At 44.6% G+C, this 13,328-nt stretch overlaps 1 protein-coding gene across 1 annotated transcript in view; it reads right to left on the bottom strand.

The window, feature by feature from the left end:
• LOC8029760 (sodium/nucleoside cotransporter 2) overlaps nucleotides 1–12,927 on the bottom strand; it is an 85,672-nt gene extending 72,745 nt beyond the window's left edge. The window contains exons 1-2 of the mRNA XM_040214906.3: nucleotides 12,836–12,927; nucleotides 9,175–9,374 (exon numbers count right to left, since the gene is read on the bottom strand). Of these exons, the coding sequence (XP_040070840.1) occupies nucleotides 9,175–9,312 (138 nt within the window). The 5' untranslated portion in view covers nucleotides 9,313–9,374; nucleotides 12,836–12,927. The remainder of the gene's footprint in view (nucleotides 1–9,174; nucleotides 9,375–12,835) is intronic.
• Between the last annotated feature and the right edge of the window lie 401 nt (nucleotides 12,928–13,328).

Below are 13,328 nucleotides of genomic sequence, written 5' to 3'. Positions count from 1 at the left end.
CTTTTCACAAGTTTTGAATGGGCCGAGTTGAATGGTAAGAGCGGTTTTTTTTCCCTGGGCTCATACGACCAGCATAAATGGTAGTGTAACATGAAGAGTCTGAGATCCAGGAATCTTAAAGAGCGCTCGTTTGGAAGTTCATGGGTGATTTCCAAAGGACTCATGCACATTTTAAAACTGTCGAGGACGTCAGCAACCATGCTGGTGAAGTTGCGATGGTCTGAAGCTAAAACAATTAAATAATCGTCGACGTACCGGAACACTCTTATAACTTTGGAGGTGTCTAATGATTCTTTTATCTTCCTGTCGTTGTGCGCTAGATAGAGATCGCTAAGGACAGGGGCAATGCAGGACCCGATGCAGACACCTCTCTTCTGTAGGTATGGTTGGCAATCCCAGGTAGCAACGGTCGACCTGAGGTAGATGTTAATCAAGGTCAAAAACTTGCTTTGGGATAAGCCCGACGCATTTTGAAAGGCAATAGCACCGAAGGTGTCTATGCTGTCCTCTATGTACCTTAGGAGGCGGTCGTGGGGCAAGGAATAGTACAGATCCTTAATGTCGATGGAGAACACCTTTAGGTCTCGGTCACGATGCTCTTCTAAAAAGTTGAAAACTTCAAAGGAGCTGCGGATCAGGTATGGATCATTAATGTGAAGTAGGTTTAGTTGTGTTAGGAGAAATAAGGCAACAGACTTTTGCCATGTCCCCCTTTCAGAAACGATAACCCGGAGGGGGCAATCCGCTTTATAAGTTTTGGCGCTGAAAAATAATTCTAGACTCAGATTTTTACTGCGATCGATGTAGGAGCAGGGTTGTTTTAAATCATTAGTGACAAAATTGTTTTGCTTCCCTTTTAACTTTTTCCAGGGAGATCGCGGAGTGCTAGCTGAAAACGGATTCGACTGCTGTTAATGCTTTTTCTCCAAACGTGTCCGAATGCATGAGGACAAAACCTCCCTCTTTGTCCGCGGGCAGAAGATATAATAATTTCTCTTTCAGGTACGTTGTGCATCAAGAGAGTAGAAACGTACCTGAAAGAGAATTCATTATATCTTCTGCCCGCGGACAAAGAGGGAGGTTTTGTCCTCATGCATTCGGACACGTTTGGAGAAAAAGCATTAACAGCAGCCGAATCCGTTTTCAGCAAGCACACCGAGATCTCCCTGGAAAAAGTTAAAAGGGAAGCAAAACAATTTTGTCACTTGAACGATTTAAAACAACTCTGCTCCTACATTGATCGCAGTAAAAATCTGAGTCTAGAATTATTTTTCAGCGCCAAAACTCACAAAGCGGATTGCCCCCTCCGGGTTATCGTTTCTGAAAGGGGGACATGGCAAAAGTCTGTTGCCTTATTTCTCCTAACACAACTAAACCTACTTAACATTGATGATCCATACCTGATCCGCAGCTCCTTCGAAGTTTTCAACTTTTTAGAAGAGCATCGTGACCAAGACCTAAAGGTGTTCTCCATCGACATTAAGGATCTGTAATATTCCTTGCCCCACGACCGCCTTCTAAGGTACATAGAGGACAGCATAGACACCTTCGGTGCTATTGTCTTCCAAAATGCGTCGGGCTTATCCCAAAGCAAGTTTTTGACCTTGATTAACATCTACCTCAGGTCGACCTTTGCTAGCTGGGATTGCCAACCATACCTACAGAAGAGAGGTGTCTGCATCGGGTCCTGCATTGCCCCTGTCCTTAGCGATCTCTATCTAGCGCACAACAACAGGAAGATAAAAGAATCATTAGACACCTCCAAAGTTATAAGAGTGTTCCGGTACGTCGACGATTATTTAATTGTTTTAGCTTCAGACGATCGCAACTTCACCAGCATGGTTGCTGACGTCCTCGACAGTTTTAAAATGTGCATGAGTCCTTTGGAAATCACCCATGAACTTCCAAACGAGCGCTCTTTAAGATTCCTGGATCTCAGACTCCTCATGTTACCCTACCATTTATGCTGGTCGTATGAGCCCAGGGGAAAAAACCCGCTCTTACCATTCAACTCGGCCCATTCAAAATTTGTTAAAAGAAGCATCGTGCGGTTATGCCTCAAAACTCACTCGTAAAATCCTGCTCGCATTCCATTCCAGCGAGCTTTGAAGGGCAAGCTTCAAGACTAGAGCGCGCAGGATACCCAAACTCCTTATTAACATCAATGGCCGAAAAGCTCATCAACGAAAGCAGGCAAGACCTATGCACACTACAAAAGCAAAGAGACAAAACAAAGAAGCCCATCATTGTGCCATATATTCATAATTTTTCTCGCGGACTAAAGAAAATAGCTAACCGAGTAAACTTGGAAGTCATCTTCTCAGCTCCTAACAATTTTCACAGCTTATGCAAGAAAGTAAATACTCCACCAATAACAACAGTTGGCAGCAAAAAGAAGCACAAGAACACCTTTGTCCCTTGTACAGAAAAGGTGGTGTATTCCTTTCCCCTCTCTTGTGGAAAGCTGTACATAGGTCAGACCGGAAGGTGTCTGAACGATCGCCTTCGAGAGCATAACAACACATTCACCAACAAAAGCTCCGGTCATCTAGGCATTCACTGTCGAGACTGTGGCTGCTCAGTGCTGCTGAGTAACTGCGGCGTGCTTGGCAAGCATCACAACAAGCTCACAAGAGAAATTATCGAGGCAGAGAACATTGCGAAACATAACGGCACATGCGTCAGTACTCCGTCTTTAACCTTGTCACAAAAAGAATTAGACTACCTAGCTTTAAATTAATTTCAATTTAGTTCACTATTTAGCATCATATCGAAAGAAAAGAAAAAAAGACCAGTTATTCTCCCTGGCCCTTGCATATAGCACAAATAGAAGAGAAAGCGTAAATATAGAGTTGTCAAAAAATTGGGTTGTGTGTGTGTTTATACAGCCTAGAACTTGGTCTGCCTCACAGGGGCGACGAGTCTCCCAGCTGTAGATGAGAAATTTAGCCAGTGCGGTACAGCCGCTAGCCTGGGGTCTTTAACGTGCATCACGCAGTATTGATACACGACCGCACGCCGGTACGATGCTCATCCAGATCGAAACGGGCAGGGGTGGGGCTCGAACCCAGGATCCCTGGGTTCTGCAGCGCGAGCTTTCGCTCCACGTGCTCCGAGCTGGTGTGCGCTAGACCACTCGGCCACTGATTTTTTTTTTTTTTCTTTATTGCGGCCACTGATCCCCTAGAGAGTTGTCAGTCAGCGCTGAGTAAGTGTTTCTTTCTTTTGTGTGTATGTTGATTTGAATGACTGTTCTCCGGGTGCGCTGTTCCCCCTGTACATCGTGAGCAACCAACTCGCCCGAACCTATGTGTTAACATGCAACAGAGACGAAGCAAATCTGGCCTTGGTGTTCCGCTTACGGAACGTGGGTCTGTGTGGTTGTCTTCGCCAAGTCTACTACGGCAAACGTTTGCCAGATCTGACCATGTCGGTCGTGTTGTCTTAGAAAGCTCCGTGCAAAGCAGAAGTACACTGTATTACTCACTGCTCACTACTATGGCATTATAACGACTGAGGTCGTATACAAATTAAGAATGCGCCAAGTAAATATCGCCACGTAGTAGCCACAGCAAATAATCGCTCTGCGGGCTAACCAGGCAGGCCGTAGCCATCACGAGTTATTTCACGTGTGGGTTTGAGGGAAAGGAAGACGTTGGTGCTGGGAGCCCGATGGCTCGGTTCGGAGCCTGATTGCTGGAACTTCTAGGATAAAACTGTGTTCTATATGCGTCCAGCCTGTCTTGTCCTTACGCGTGAGTACTATACGCCGATGCCCACAGGCGTCAACACGAGGTGCGCCTCGGTAGCGGACTATTTTCATATTGTGGAGGAACACTAGCTGGCGATAATTGGGATGCGGAAGGAGCTTCTGCCTTGTCTTATATTTGAGTATAGATGTCTCGCCGTTTTATATTGATTCACTGCGGCGCTAATAAATGTGCATCCACGATCTTCTAATGGGCGGTACGATGACAGTTTAAAAGGGCCAGTCTACGTCCGCCCTTACATAGTCGCATCTCTGCCCTTTGGTAGACTTTATGGTTAGTTAGTAAACGAGGGTTTAGAGGGGGTGTAATATAAAAATAGATGCATGCGGTAATTTGTTTGTGTACAATATTACTTGGCGCTTGGCTGTATTGTCTGTGGGACTAAGACCATCCATTGAAATAAAATAAATAAAGCATAAGATAGGTACTAAATAATTTGTGTTCTAAGCCAGTAAAAAATCATTAGACGTTAGTGTCATGGGGCATTATTACACATACCACAGCGCACTATAGCACTATAGTGTGTAAGGAGTGAGTGTTGTTTGCTATAGTGCGCTGTGGTGTGTGTAATAATGTGCAACCGACTCGCCCAAGCTGCTACGTTATCATGGGGCATGTTACGTTCTTTCAATATCTGCTTCTGTGCAAACATTAAGAGTGTAAGACAGAATGCGCCATAAAGGGGTTCACGGCACGGGACGCAATTGATTTCTGTAATTACAGTTTCAGTCGTTCTCGTTGCGGCCAAACCACCGATGCCTAAAATAGAGCTGCAATGTCCAAAGCAGTGACGTTGCATATCACGGATGTTCATCCCATTGTGATAAGGAACCCAATGCCTTGTCATGCCTCCTTTACAGGGAGTGCCACAGACCCTTCCGACCCGCCAACAGCAGCTTTACTCCTTTCCAAACGATTCTCGGCCCCATTTGTTTTAGTAGTGGCTCGCTCCCCCTGAATATGCGGACACAGTGGAATGGTGGCAGGCCCTCGATATCTATATCCACTAGGTCTTTCCTGACACCTGAATTATATTTCTTTATTTCTGGTCCTGGATTTAGGGCATTTTTATTTATAATAAAGCTTTCAGCTTCTCCTCTTTTATACTGATAATGCTTGAACAATTTCTGACTTCCTCTTGCATTGGCTCCGTTGCGCCTGCTTTATATAATCACCGCCAGGGGCGTCACCTCTAAGGCAATAAAGACAACGCCAGTCGGCAGTGCACTGATACTTCCGCAGTGTACGTAATTCACACACTTCAAGAACGCCTATTTCATAGCAGCTGAGCAGCAACACATGTAGCTTCTGCAAGCGAATAAATGTAGGGGCGGTACACTCTCAAGAAAAAAGGGTGTAAAAGGGTGTATAGTTACACCCTTTGTACCATATAATACACCCCAAAACTTCAATTCGACCGTACAGCGCCCTATAGTTGAACATTCGGCTCGAAAATTTACGAGGGGCTTGATAGCCGTGTGGTACAACTTACTGAAATAGCTAATGTACGTTTTACTGACAAAAAAAAATAATCAGGGCTGTCTTGGCCCTACTGTAAGAACTCGGTGTTTTTTCTTGATGTGGTCTTTGATACGTACCTTAGCTATTTAAAAAAAAAATGTTAAATCGGACCGTTATCAAGCCCCTCGTAAAATTTGGGGCTGTTTGTTCGACTATAGTGCGTTGTACGTCGAAATAAAGTTTTGGGGTGTATTATATGGGACAAGGGTGTAACGCTACACCCTTTTACACCTTTTGTTTTTTAGAGTGTAGATATATGACCCAACACGAACTACAGGCCGGACAGACGAGCAAGTAAACTTTTACAATGTCGAAATAGTGAACACTGAAAGTTTTTTTATTGCTGAGGCAAAGGAACATGAAATAGCGGAAGGTGAAGAGGAATTACCAAGGTCAGAGTCCTGTGAGTTTACAACCGTTACGAATTTACCTAAGCAGTGTGGAAAGGTGTTAGTTGTGCCGTGCCTCAAGTTTTGTGTATGGCGTACTGTGCATGTCGTCAGAAACCCGTCACTATCTCGAGGCGCGTGAGAGATAGCTGGGCAGTCAGCCAGTTAAGCAGCACCGTAAGAGGCCGTGAAAGATTCCATAGGTTGATCCAGCTTTGACGACAGGGAGGTCCGAATTAAGATGGGCCTTGAGTGAAGCCTCAGAAGGATGCCAAGGCTTCACTGAAACGGACATTAAAAATGGTTCGTCTAAACAAGCCCCCCTTAATGTCCGTCGCAAAAACGTGCCTACTGTACATAAAAATGAGCTTCAGTCACCTTTCATGATCCCCGATGTTGCTTGGGTTCTCGGAAAACGACAGCCCCTGCCTTTAGTTTTGCGATTCTGCCTAAAGCATGTCAAAAAACGTGGCAAAAATAAAAACGAATTGCCTATGTGCAACTCTCAGCCCGCACCATATGCTCAAAACAGCACCAAGAATGTATAGTGAATGCGAGAGAGAGGGCGGAGTAACATCGTTCACTTCGTTCATGTTTCCTGTCTTATGTGGGGAAGCGGCGCACACTGGAGAAGTTGTGAGGATAAACGGCAAGCGGCGTTTGGGATGCATTATCAGTAAAGAGGAGGCTATGGCATGATTCGAGCTTTTCCCGATAAGATGCCGCGTCGTACCTTGTAGTTGTTTGTAGGTCAGTGAACGACTGATAGCCCCTGAGAGCTACCGTACTTTCCGCGAGCATATTGCGCCGGATATTTCTGCCACACTGAGGGGCGAGGCAGGGAGGCTTTAAATGCCTTTTCAGCCACCGATGACGACCAATTGTTGAACAATGAGCTGGGCTCAAGGATTAGGCCCCTTTTGATTTAAGTGGCGTAAAATACGGCGTTATCAAGAAAAGACATGCTGTCCAATGTAAGACGTTCCCCCAGGATATAAGTTATAGCTAGGGGTTTTTTTTGTTTTCGGTAAATATTGATATACCCCAAACATTAACCCCCGAGGCTGTTTCATCAAACTCGAAGAAGGCTCAAGAACCCCAAACGGGAGCGGTATTAAATAGGGGAAACCCAATCTTCACGCAAAAAAAAACAAAAGAAAACTGAAATATATGTTTTTTTTTTGCGCTAAACTGGAACAGGGCCCGTACTGAACTGCATGAAAAGTTGCTTCTTTTTTCAGGAACATCTCCCTCTGTTCTGCTTTTTCCTTTGGATGATGTGGAATCATATGTCCGTGTACTGGGCTCTCCAGTATAATCACTGAAATCTAAGAAAGTAGCGTCAGTGCGTTCCCTCCCTGCTGTCCCTGACACAAACCTCGCAAACCTCGCAAGGTGATTGGTTGATTGATGTCAGCTGCCATAGTAATCGCCAGTTCGGTTGATTCAAATCTTCGAAGCTTCGAAAGGGTCGTTCTCTAGTCGCGTAAAGATTACTATAAAGCAAGGACAGAACGAGCGGGTTAGTATGAGTAATTAAACTTGAGGACGAAAACGAGAAGGGACGTCCCTTCTCGTTTTCTTCCTCGAGTTTAATTACTATAAAGCATCATGGTACAAAAAGCGTTCCTCTCCAATATCGGCGAATTTGGCATACAATCCACTTATCAATCATGCTTGTCTCCACATATCTCTTGCAATAGCCTTGCTCTTCTTGCTCATTACGAGACAGGAAAATTATTTTCCAATGCCTCCAAGCACCGACGCCGCATCTTGTGGAGGTACAAAGATGTACGCTTGTTTGGCTGTTGTGTGGGTAGCAAAAGATCGGTGTACGAGAAACGTCTCGGGAAATCTCCCTGTCACCAGCGAATTCAGATCGGCTCACCGAGAATGGTGAGGTCAAGGAGAGATGGAACCGAGGAAATTGAATCAATGAACCGAAATGGCGACTATACGAGGAGCTTGGCGCTGCTTTCCCAGGATCCGGTGAGTTTACTCCAGCATAGACCCCGATAAACTCCCGTTTCTTAATCCGACACCAAACTTTTACAACGAGAAACATCGAATTTGTAAGAAGGAAATAAACCCCGATAGGGACACGCGCGATGTCAAAGAGAAATAAACGCTGAAAACACGGAACCCAAATTAGCTAAAAGTTCGTAATTTGTTTTTATTTGCTTTTAGTTTTAATGCTTTTAAAGGGCAACTCCGCTCAAGTCCGAAAAATTTAGGCTTACATGTGATTCCATTTCACAAAGCACTACTAAACAGATCTACGTCATCGGATTCGCAAAATGTGGAATATTTTTTGTGTAATCTTAATTCAAACATCAGCTGATACCGAAGCCGAAACTTCGGTTGCGTCAGGCACCATTGGTCTCGTGTCGTCAGAGTCATGGCCACGTCACGTCGAGCCACGTGGTCTTGTGACGTTCGTGGGTGCGAAGGACAGGACACGCGACGCGGGCAGGTCGTGTCGCATGGCGTGGACGGTGATGTCCCGGGGGAGAGGGGGAAGGGGAGAAGACGAAAGAGGAGAAGGGGAGCGGAGAAACAGACCAATAAGCGCGCAGGGCAGTGCAAACTAGCGCATCCGGGTTACGGTGACCTCGTCGACGCCGTTCAGCCAACACCGAGAGGAGAAACTCATGACGTCATCGTTCAATTTCGCTCTGAGAAGTAAAAACAAACAAAACGTGAGAATGACGTAGTCCTGCCTCTGACGTTGTGGCTCAACGTTGGCCTCTCCAACTCCGTCAGATTGACTGCGCTGGTGATTGCGCCTCACGTCGCACGCCAGAGCTGGCAGATTTCGGCGACTTGGCCGATTTGAAAGTTTTCTGGCCAGTTTATTAAATATATAGACGGAATTCGATCGTAATATTTGACATGGGGTCTCCCTATATGACACTGAAGAGGGCTACATAATTTTCTAAATATCAAAAATGAAGCGGAGTTGCCCTTTAAGAGTTCTTGTAGAACGCCGTCGGCAACATTACCGTGGCTATATAAGGAGTGGGAGAAATAAACAAGGTAAACTCGGTGTCAACTTTCTGTGGCATTTTAAAAGTGAAGAGTACGCGTGTACAGATTTCATCGGCGTTCAAAGCGTGCGAGCGCACGGCACCCATAACCTTTTCCCTCAAAGTTGCCTCCAAGTACAGCAGAATTGTGGACATTTGCCTTCTGTAACCTTTACTGCAAATTGAGTTTTTTTTTTTTTTTTTTTTACAGTTTTGGGGTTAACTGCTTTAGCTACGGCCGAACTAAATACGCCCTCGCTGTCTAACGGCCTCTTTAGTGTGGCATGACAGCACTAGATTGCTGTGCCGCATTGTCACGATGGTTAATGTTGATGCGCCTTTTCACTTCGTAGCAATGGAGCTAGAAACAAAAAAGAAAAATAGAGTGTCCCTGCCAAAACTGTAAAAGAAGCTTAATTTGAACCGAAAACATGAAACCCTAATTATAAGGAATGGTACCTCACTCACCCGATGCTCGCCGTTCATTTCGGCATCCGCGACAAAGCCGGCGTTCGTGAGGCCTTCGTCGTGCATTGGACTGAATCTCTCCATTTTGACACCGTGGTCAGGCGGGCTCTGGGAATGGTCAAACTTTCGTCCGGGCATCCTTGTGACCAGTTACTGGTTGTGCCTGAGAACAAGTTACCTGAAAATGGTAAGCTGTTCTTCTGCAAAAAAAAAAAAAAAAAGAAACATAATCCACGTTAGCACTGAAGACCACAACTTAACCACAGAGCGGATATGCTGAGTTTTGTCAGCAAAATCGCATTCCATTCAACAATAACTTGTATTGACTGGCGAAACCTGCCAAAGTTTTACCACCGAAATGACGCCGTTTTGACGCCAAAACGCTAAATTCAGATGAGCACAGCTAAATGATTCGACCTCCTTTCTTTCCCGGTGTAAGCGAGGAAAGGCACAGAAATGTAACCTTTAGTAAAAGCCTACATTCAGTCGGTATGATACGAGTGCAAATCGAAAATTAGTGGGACCTGATTGTTTTTTGTTCAGAACTGGGCCTCTCTGGGAGCTTTGATTTTTTTTTTCTTTTTGTTTTTGAAAGTAGCATCAAGCGTATTCAATATTAAATAAAAAGGGTTCAAAATAATTTAAAAGAAGACGTAAAATAATGCTTTGAAACATCGCTTTCGGTGTTGCAGCAGCAAAAGTTTCCACTAAATCGTACGACGAAAACTTTCTCCCGTGAACTTATTTTTTTATTGTTGAATATACCTAGAAATCACAGGGCGATGAGTACGGGCTGTATGAAGAGCGTTACAGTGCAGTTAACACTTTTCAAGGGTTAACGCAAAATTTAATTGCACACCTTTGTAATACTCTTACCAGCAGGTCTTTACCATCAAACATAACGAAACGTATAAGGTGCTAAAGACGAAGATGGTAAGTCTGCAGGTTTACACATATGGATGCATTAACTTCACAATCATCGACACAACACAGCTTGTCTACCTCCTCGCATAAAATAACAGCTTATCGATACTTCTTAATCAGCCCTTGTACATTTCCCTATTATTTGCCACTACATATATTACTCCTCGATGTTATAAATTGCCGTAGTATATGTAACTAGGCCTTTAGTGTCTCGCACAGTTTATTAGCTTTCCGTTGAACTGGTTGTCTTCCACGCTCCGCTTTTATATTTCTCAGTATGTTCTTATTCGTAGACTTAGAAAATTTGACTCATGTGTGCGTGTTCTGAGTACGTGTGCCTCACCACACTTGTCTAGAGAACCCATGAGTACAACGGTCGAGAAGACTTGGATTTAAAATAATATATATATATATATATACGTCAGAGATCCGTACTTGCGGAGTTGCTATGCTAGGAGTTTATTGTATGTATTACGACAGTTTCGCCGAGAGGCTCGGCTTCGTCAGGAGATGGCATACATCTCCTGACGAAGCCGAGCCTCTCGGCGAAACTGTCGCAATACATACAATAAACTCCTAGCATAGCAACTCCGCAAGTACGGATCTCTGACATATTACATTTTCCCGATCCATTGTTCTTAAATTACCCTGCCTCACCTTTATATATATATATATATATATATATATATATATATATATATATATATATATATATATATATATATATGTAGGCTAATAAAATTTGGGAATAAGAATATACATATATATACTCTTGCCATTTAAAGAGAGCAAGCAGAGAAGTATGAACGATTACTAATACTGCGAAAAGCGATCAGTGGACAATTTATCCGAAAAGCGTGGTTTGTGTATGATACTGCTAACTGGACTAAACGTTCTCCATTCGTTATCTGAATGTCTTTTTGAACTCAGTTATACATCAGCTTTCATTCCTCAGCAATAAATGAATTTCATTAAACGTACGACTAAAATCAATAGCAGCAAGGCTATGCAATATGAACAGTAAATTTCGCTGTTTAAACACAAAAAATGGCAAAAACAACTTGCATTTTCATTTATATTTGCCCCGGTACTGAGAGTATTTCATCATAAAAACGAAGCATAATAATATGTATTTACTCGCGGCGAGAAGTTCGAACGTCGCCGCCAGGTGCAATTTTTTCACAACCCAGAGTGAGGACACTTCAACTTTCTCTTCTAATGCGAGCACGTGCAATGCGGAGCTCCTATGAACTATGAAGATTATAACGTAACCGCCCGGGTAGCACGTGCAGTACCCATAATGAGTGGAACCCGAAGCGATCCAAGCGAACTTGTCACTACGAATAGTTAACAGTCATCGTAAACACTGCTTTTCAAGACAAATATGCTGAAACATCACATGAAAATGCTGCGTATTGTGAACAACACTATCAAAATAATCATGCAATTTTGAAGTTTTCGTTTCTTTTTTTCATCATGTAGCAGGGACTTCGCCAAGAGACGGCGAGGTCGGCCGAAAGATGCGTTAGACTGTTAGAGAGCTGCGCTGGCATGTTGAGGTAACCACGTCCTCAGCTGTCATGTTAAAAACAAAACGGCACGCAGGTGGTATATCTACAATATATGTCGTCGATACCATCACAGCATTTAAAATCAAGAAGAAATAGGCATTTTTTAGAGGCTTTGAAAATCTAATGCCATTTACGGGGGTTTACGCGTCGAACCACATAAGGACTGGCGGCGCGCTTCAGAAAAGAGCCAACGACTAAATTAGATTATAGAGGAATCCTTAACTTTGAACCGAAATCTCGGTTACACGGCGCCTTTAGCTCGGTGGATATCTGCAAGATCTATGAACCTTCAAACCGGGTTCGACCCCGCCATTTAGAGATTCAAACGCCGGCTTCTTGCCAAGGAGCCGCCGGCGCAGTCCAAGGCTCCAGCGCATAAAAAGACCGAAACACAGAAACACGTAACAAAAGCGCAAGTCACCGGACATTCACTGATCTTGACTTGCTTAGCAGATGATAGCAGACGTACAAAGGATGACTAACGCCATGACGTTGCGATTATGAAGTTCCTTAATTGGTCGTATCGGCTCGCAGCTGAACAACCGCAAAGTACATAGTTTCAGTACAAGTGAGTTTTAGTATTTCGTATACGAGCAAACGCAAGCTCTCTGCGTTTGCGTTTGCGTTGCGTTCTCCACGATGCGCATGCGCAAAGTCTCCATGCGCCAATCCGAGGCCGCAGTTTGGGCTCCGCGCACGCGCAGTGTAGAACACGCAACGCAAACGCACGGGGTTTGCGTCTGCTCGTATACGCGATACTAAAATTCACTATTGTGTATAGGAGAAAACGCAACCACTTTGCGTTTATATTTTAGCAGCGTGCTCCACGCGGCGCATGCGCGTCATCGCCATGTACCAATCGAAGATGCAGTTTTAGCTTCCGCTCACGCACAGTTTGAAACCCACAACGCTAAATCAAACGCAAACTGCTTGCGTCTGCTCGCACGCGCAATACATAACCTCGATAATACGAGGAAAACGAGCGAAATCCCGAATAAAACTTGACTGCATCCTCGCCCAGTCGTGAGGCCAGTTTCGAAACGCGAGTGCTATAATGCCCGATTGTTGATTTTTTGCGACTAATAATTTGTCTTCTGACATACGGGCTAAGTATATTTGTCGCAGCGATGAGAGTTCGGTGACTCAAAGCACGGAGTCAGACATACCTGGGGGAAATACGAGTCCGTCGATCGAGAAGCTGTACTATCGGTCACAATGGAGACATGCCAACTTACTCGGAGCGCGGCGTGTGTCCGTGTGGAATCCCGCCTTGTCTGTATCAGATTCTGAGGCCGCTGATACACTCCGATTAGCCGCTGAGCGCAAACTGCAAACCCTCGGTAATTCTTTTTCCTTCTTTTTTTGTCGCAGTTCGACGATAACCACCTTCAACACTCAGACAGGGCATCGTGGGAGTTTATTTTGTGTGTTCGAAACGAATTGCTACGTTGCCGGAACGCCCAGTTTGCGCTCAAATGTAGCGCAAACTTTTCTCGTCGTCCAGCGCCCTGCATAGACCTCTTTAGCGGTATCTCTGACCGCTGAAAATGACTGTGTACACAATATTTGCACCGCCATTTCTTTCTAGAGGTGTCCCCCAGCGTTCCGAGAGAGTAAGTGCTTCGTTAGCGCTGGCGGTCAGCGGTGATACGAGTCGGC

The sequence above is a fragment of the Ixodes scapularis genome, unplaced genomic scaffold (assembly GCF_016920785.2).
Source record: "Ixodes scapularis isolate PalLabHiFi unplaced genomic scaffold, ASM1692078v2 PGA_scaffold5__190_contigs__length_132052651, whole genome shotgun sequence".
NCBI lineage: Eukaryota > Metazoa > Arthropoda > Arachnida > Ixodida > Ixodidae > Ixodes > Ixodes scapularis.
Note: the sequence above shows the minus strand (reverse complement) of the source record. Positions and strands in the feature narration are given on the sequence as shown.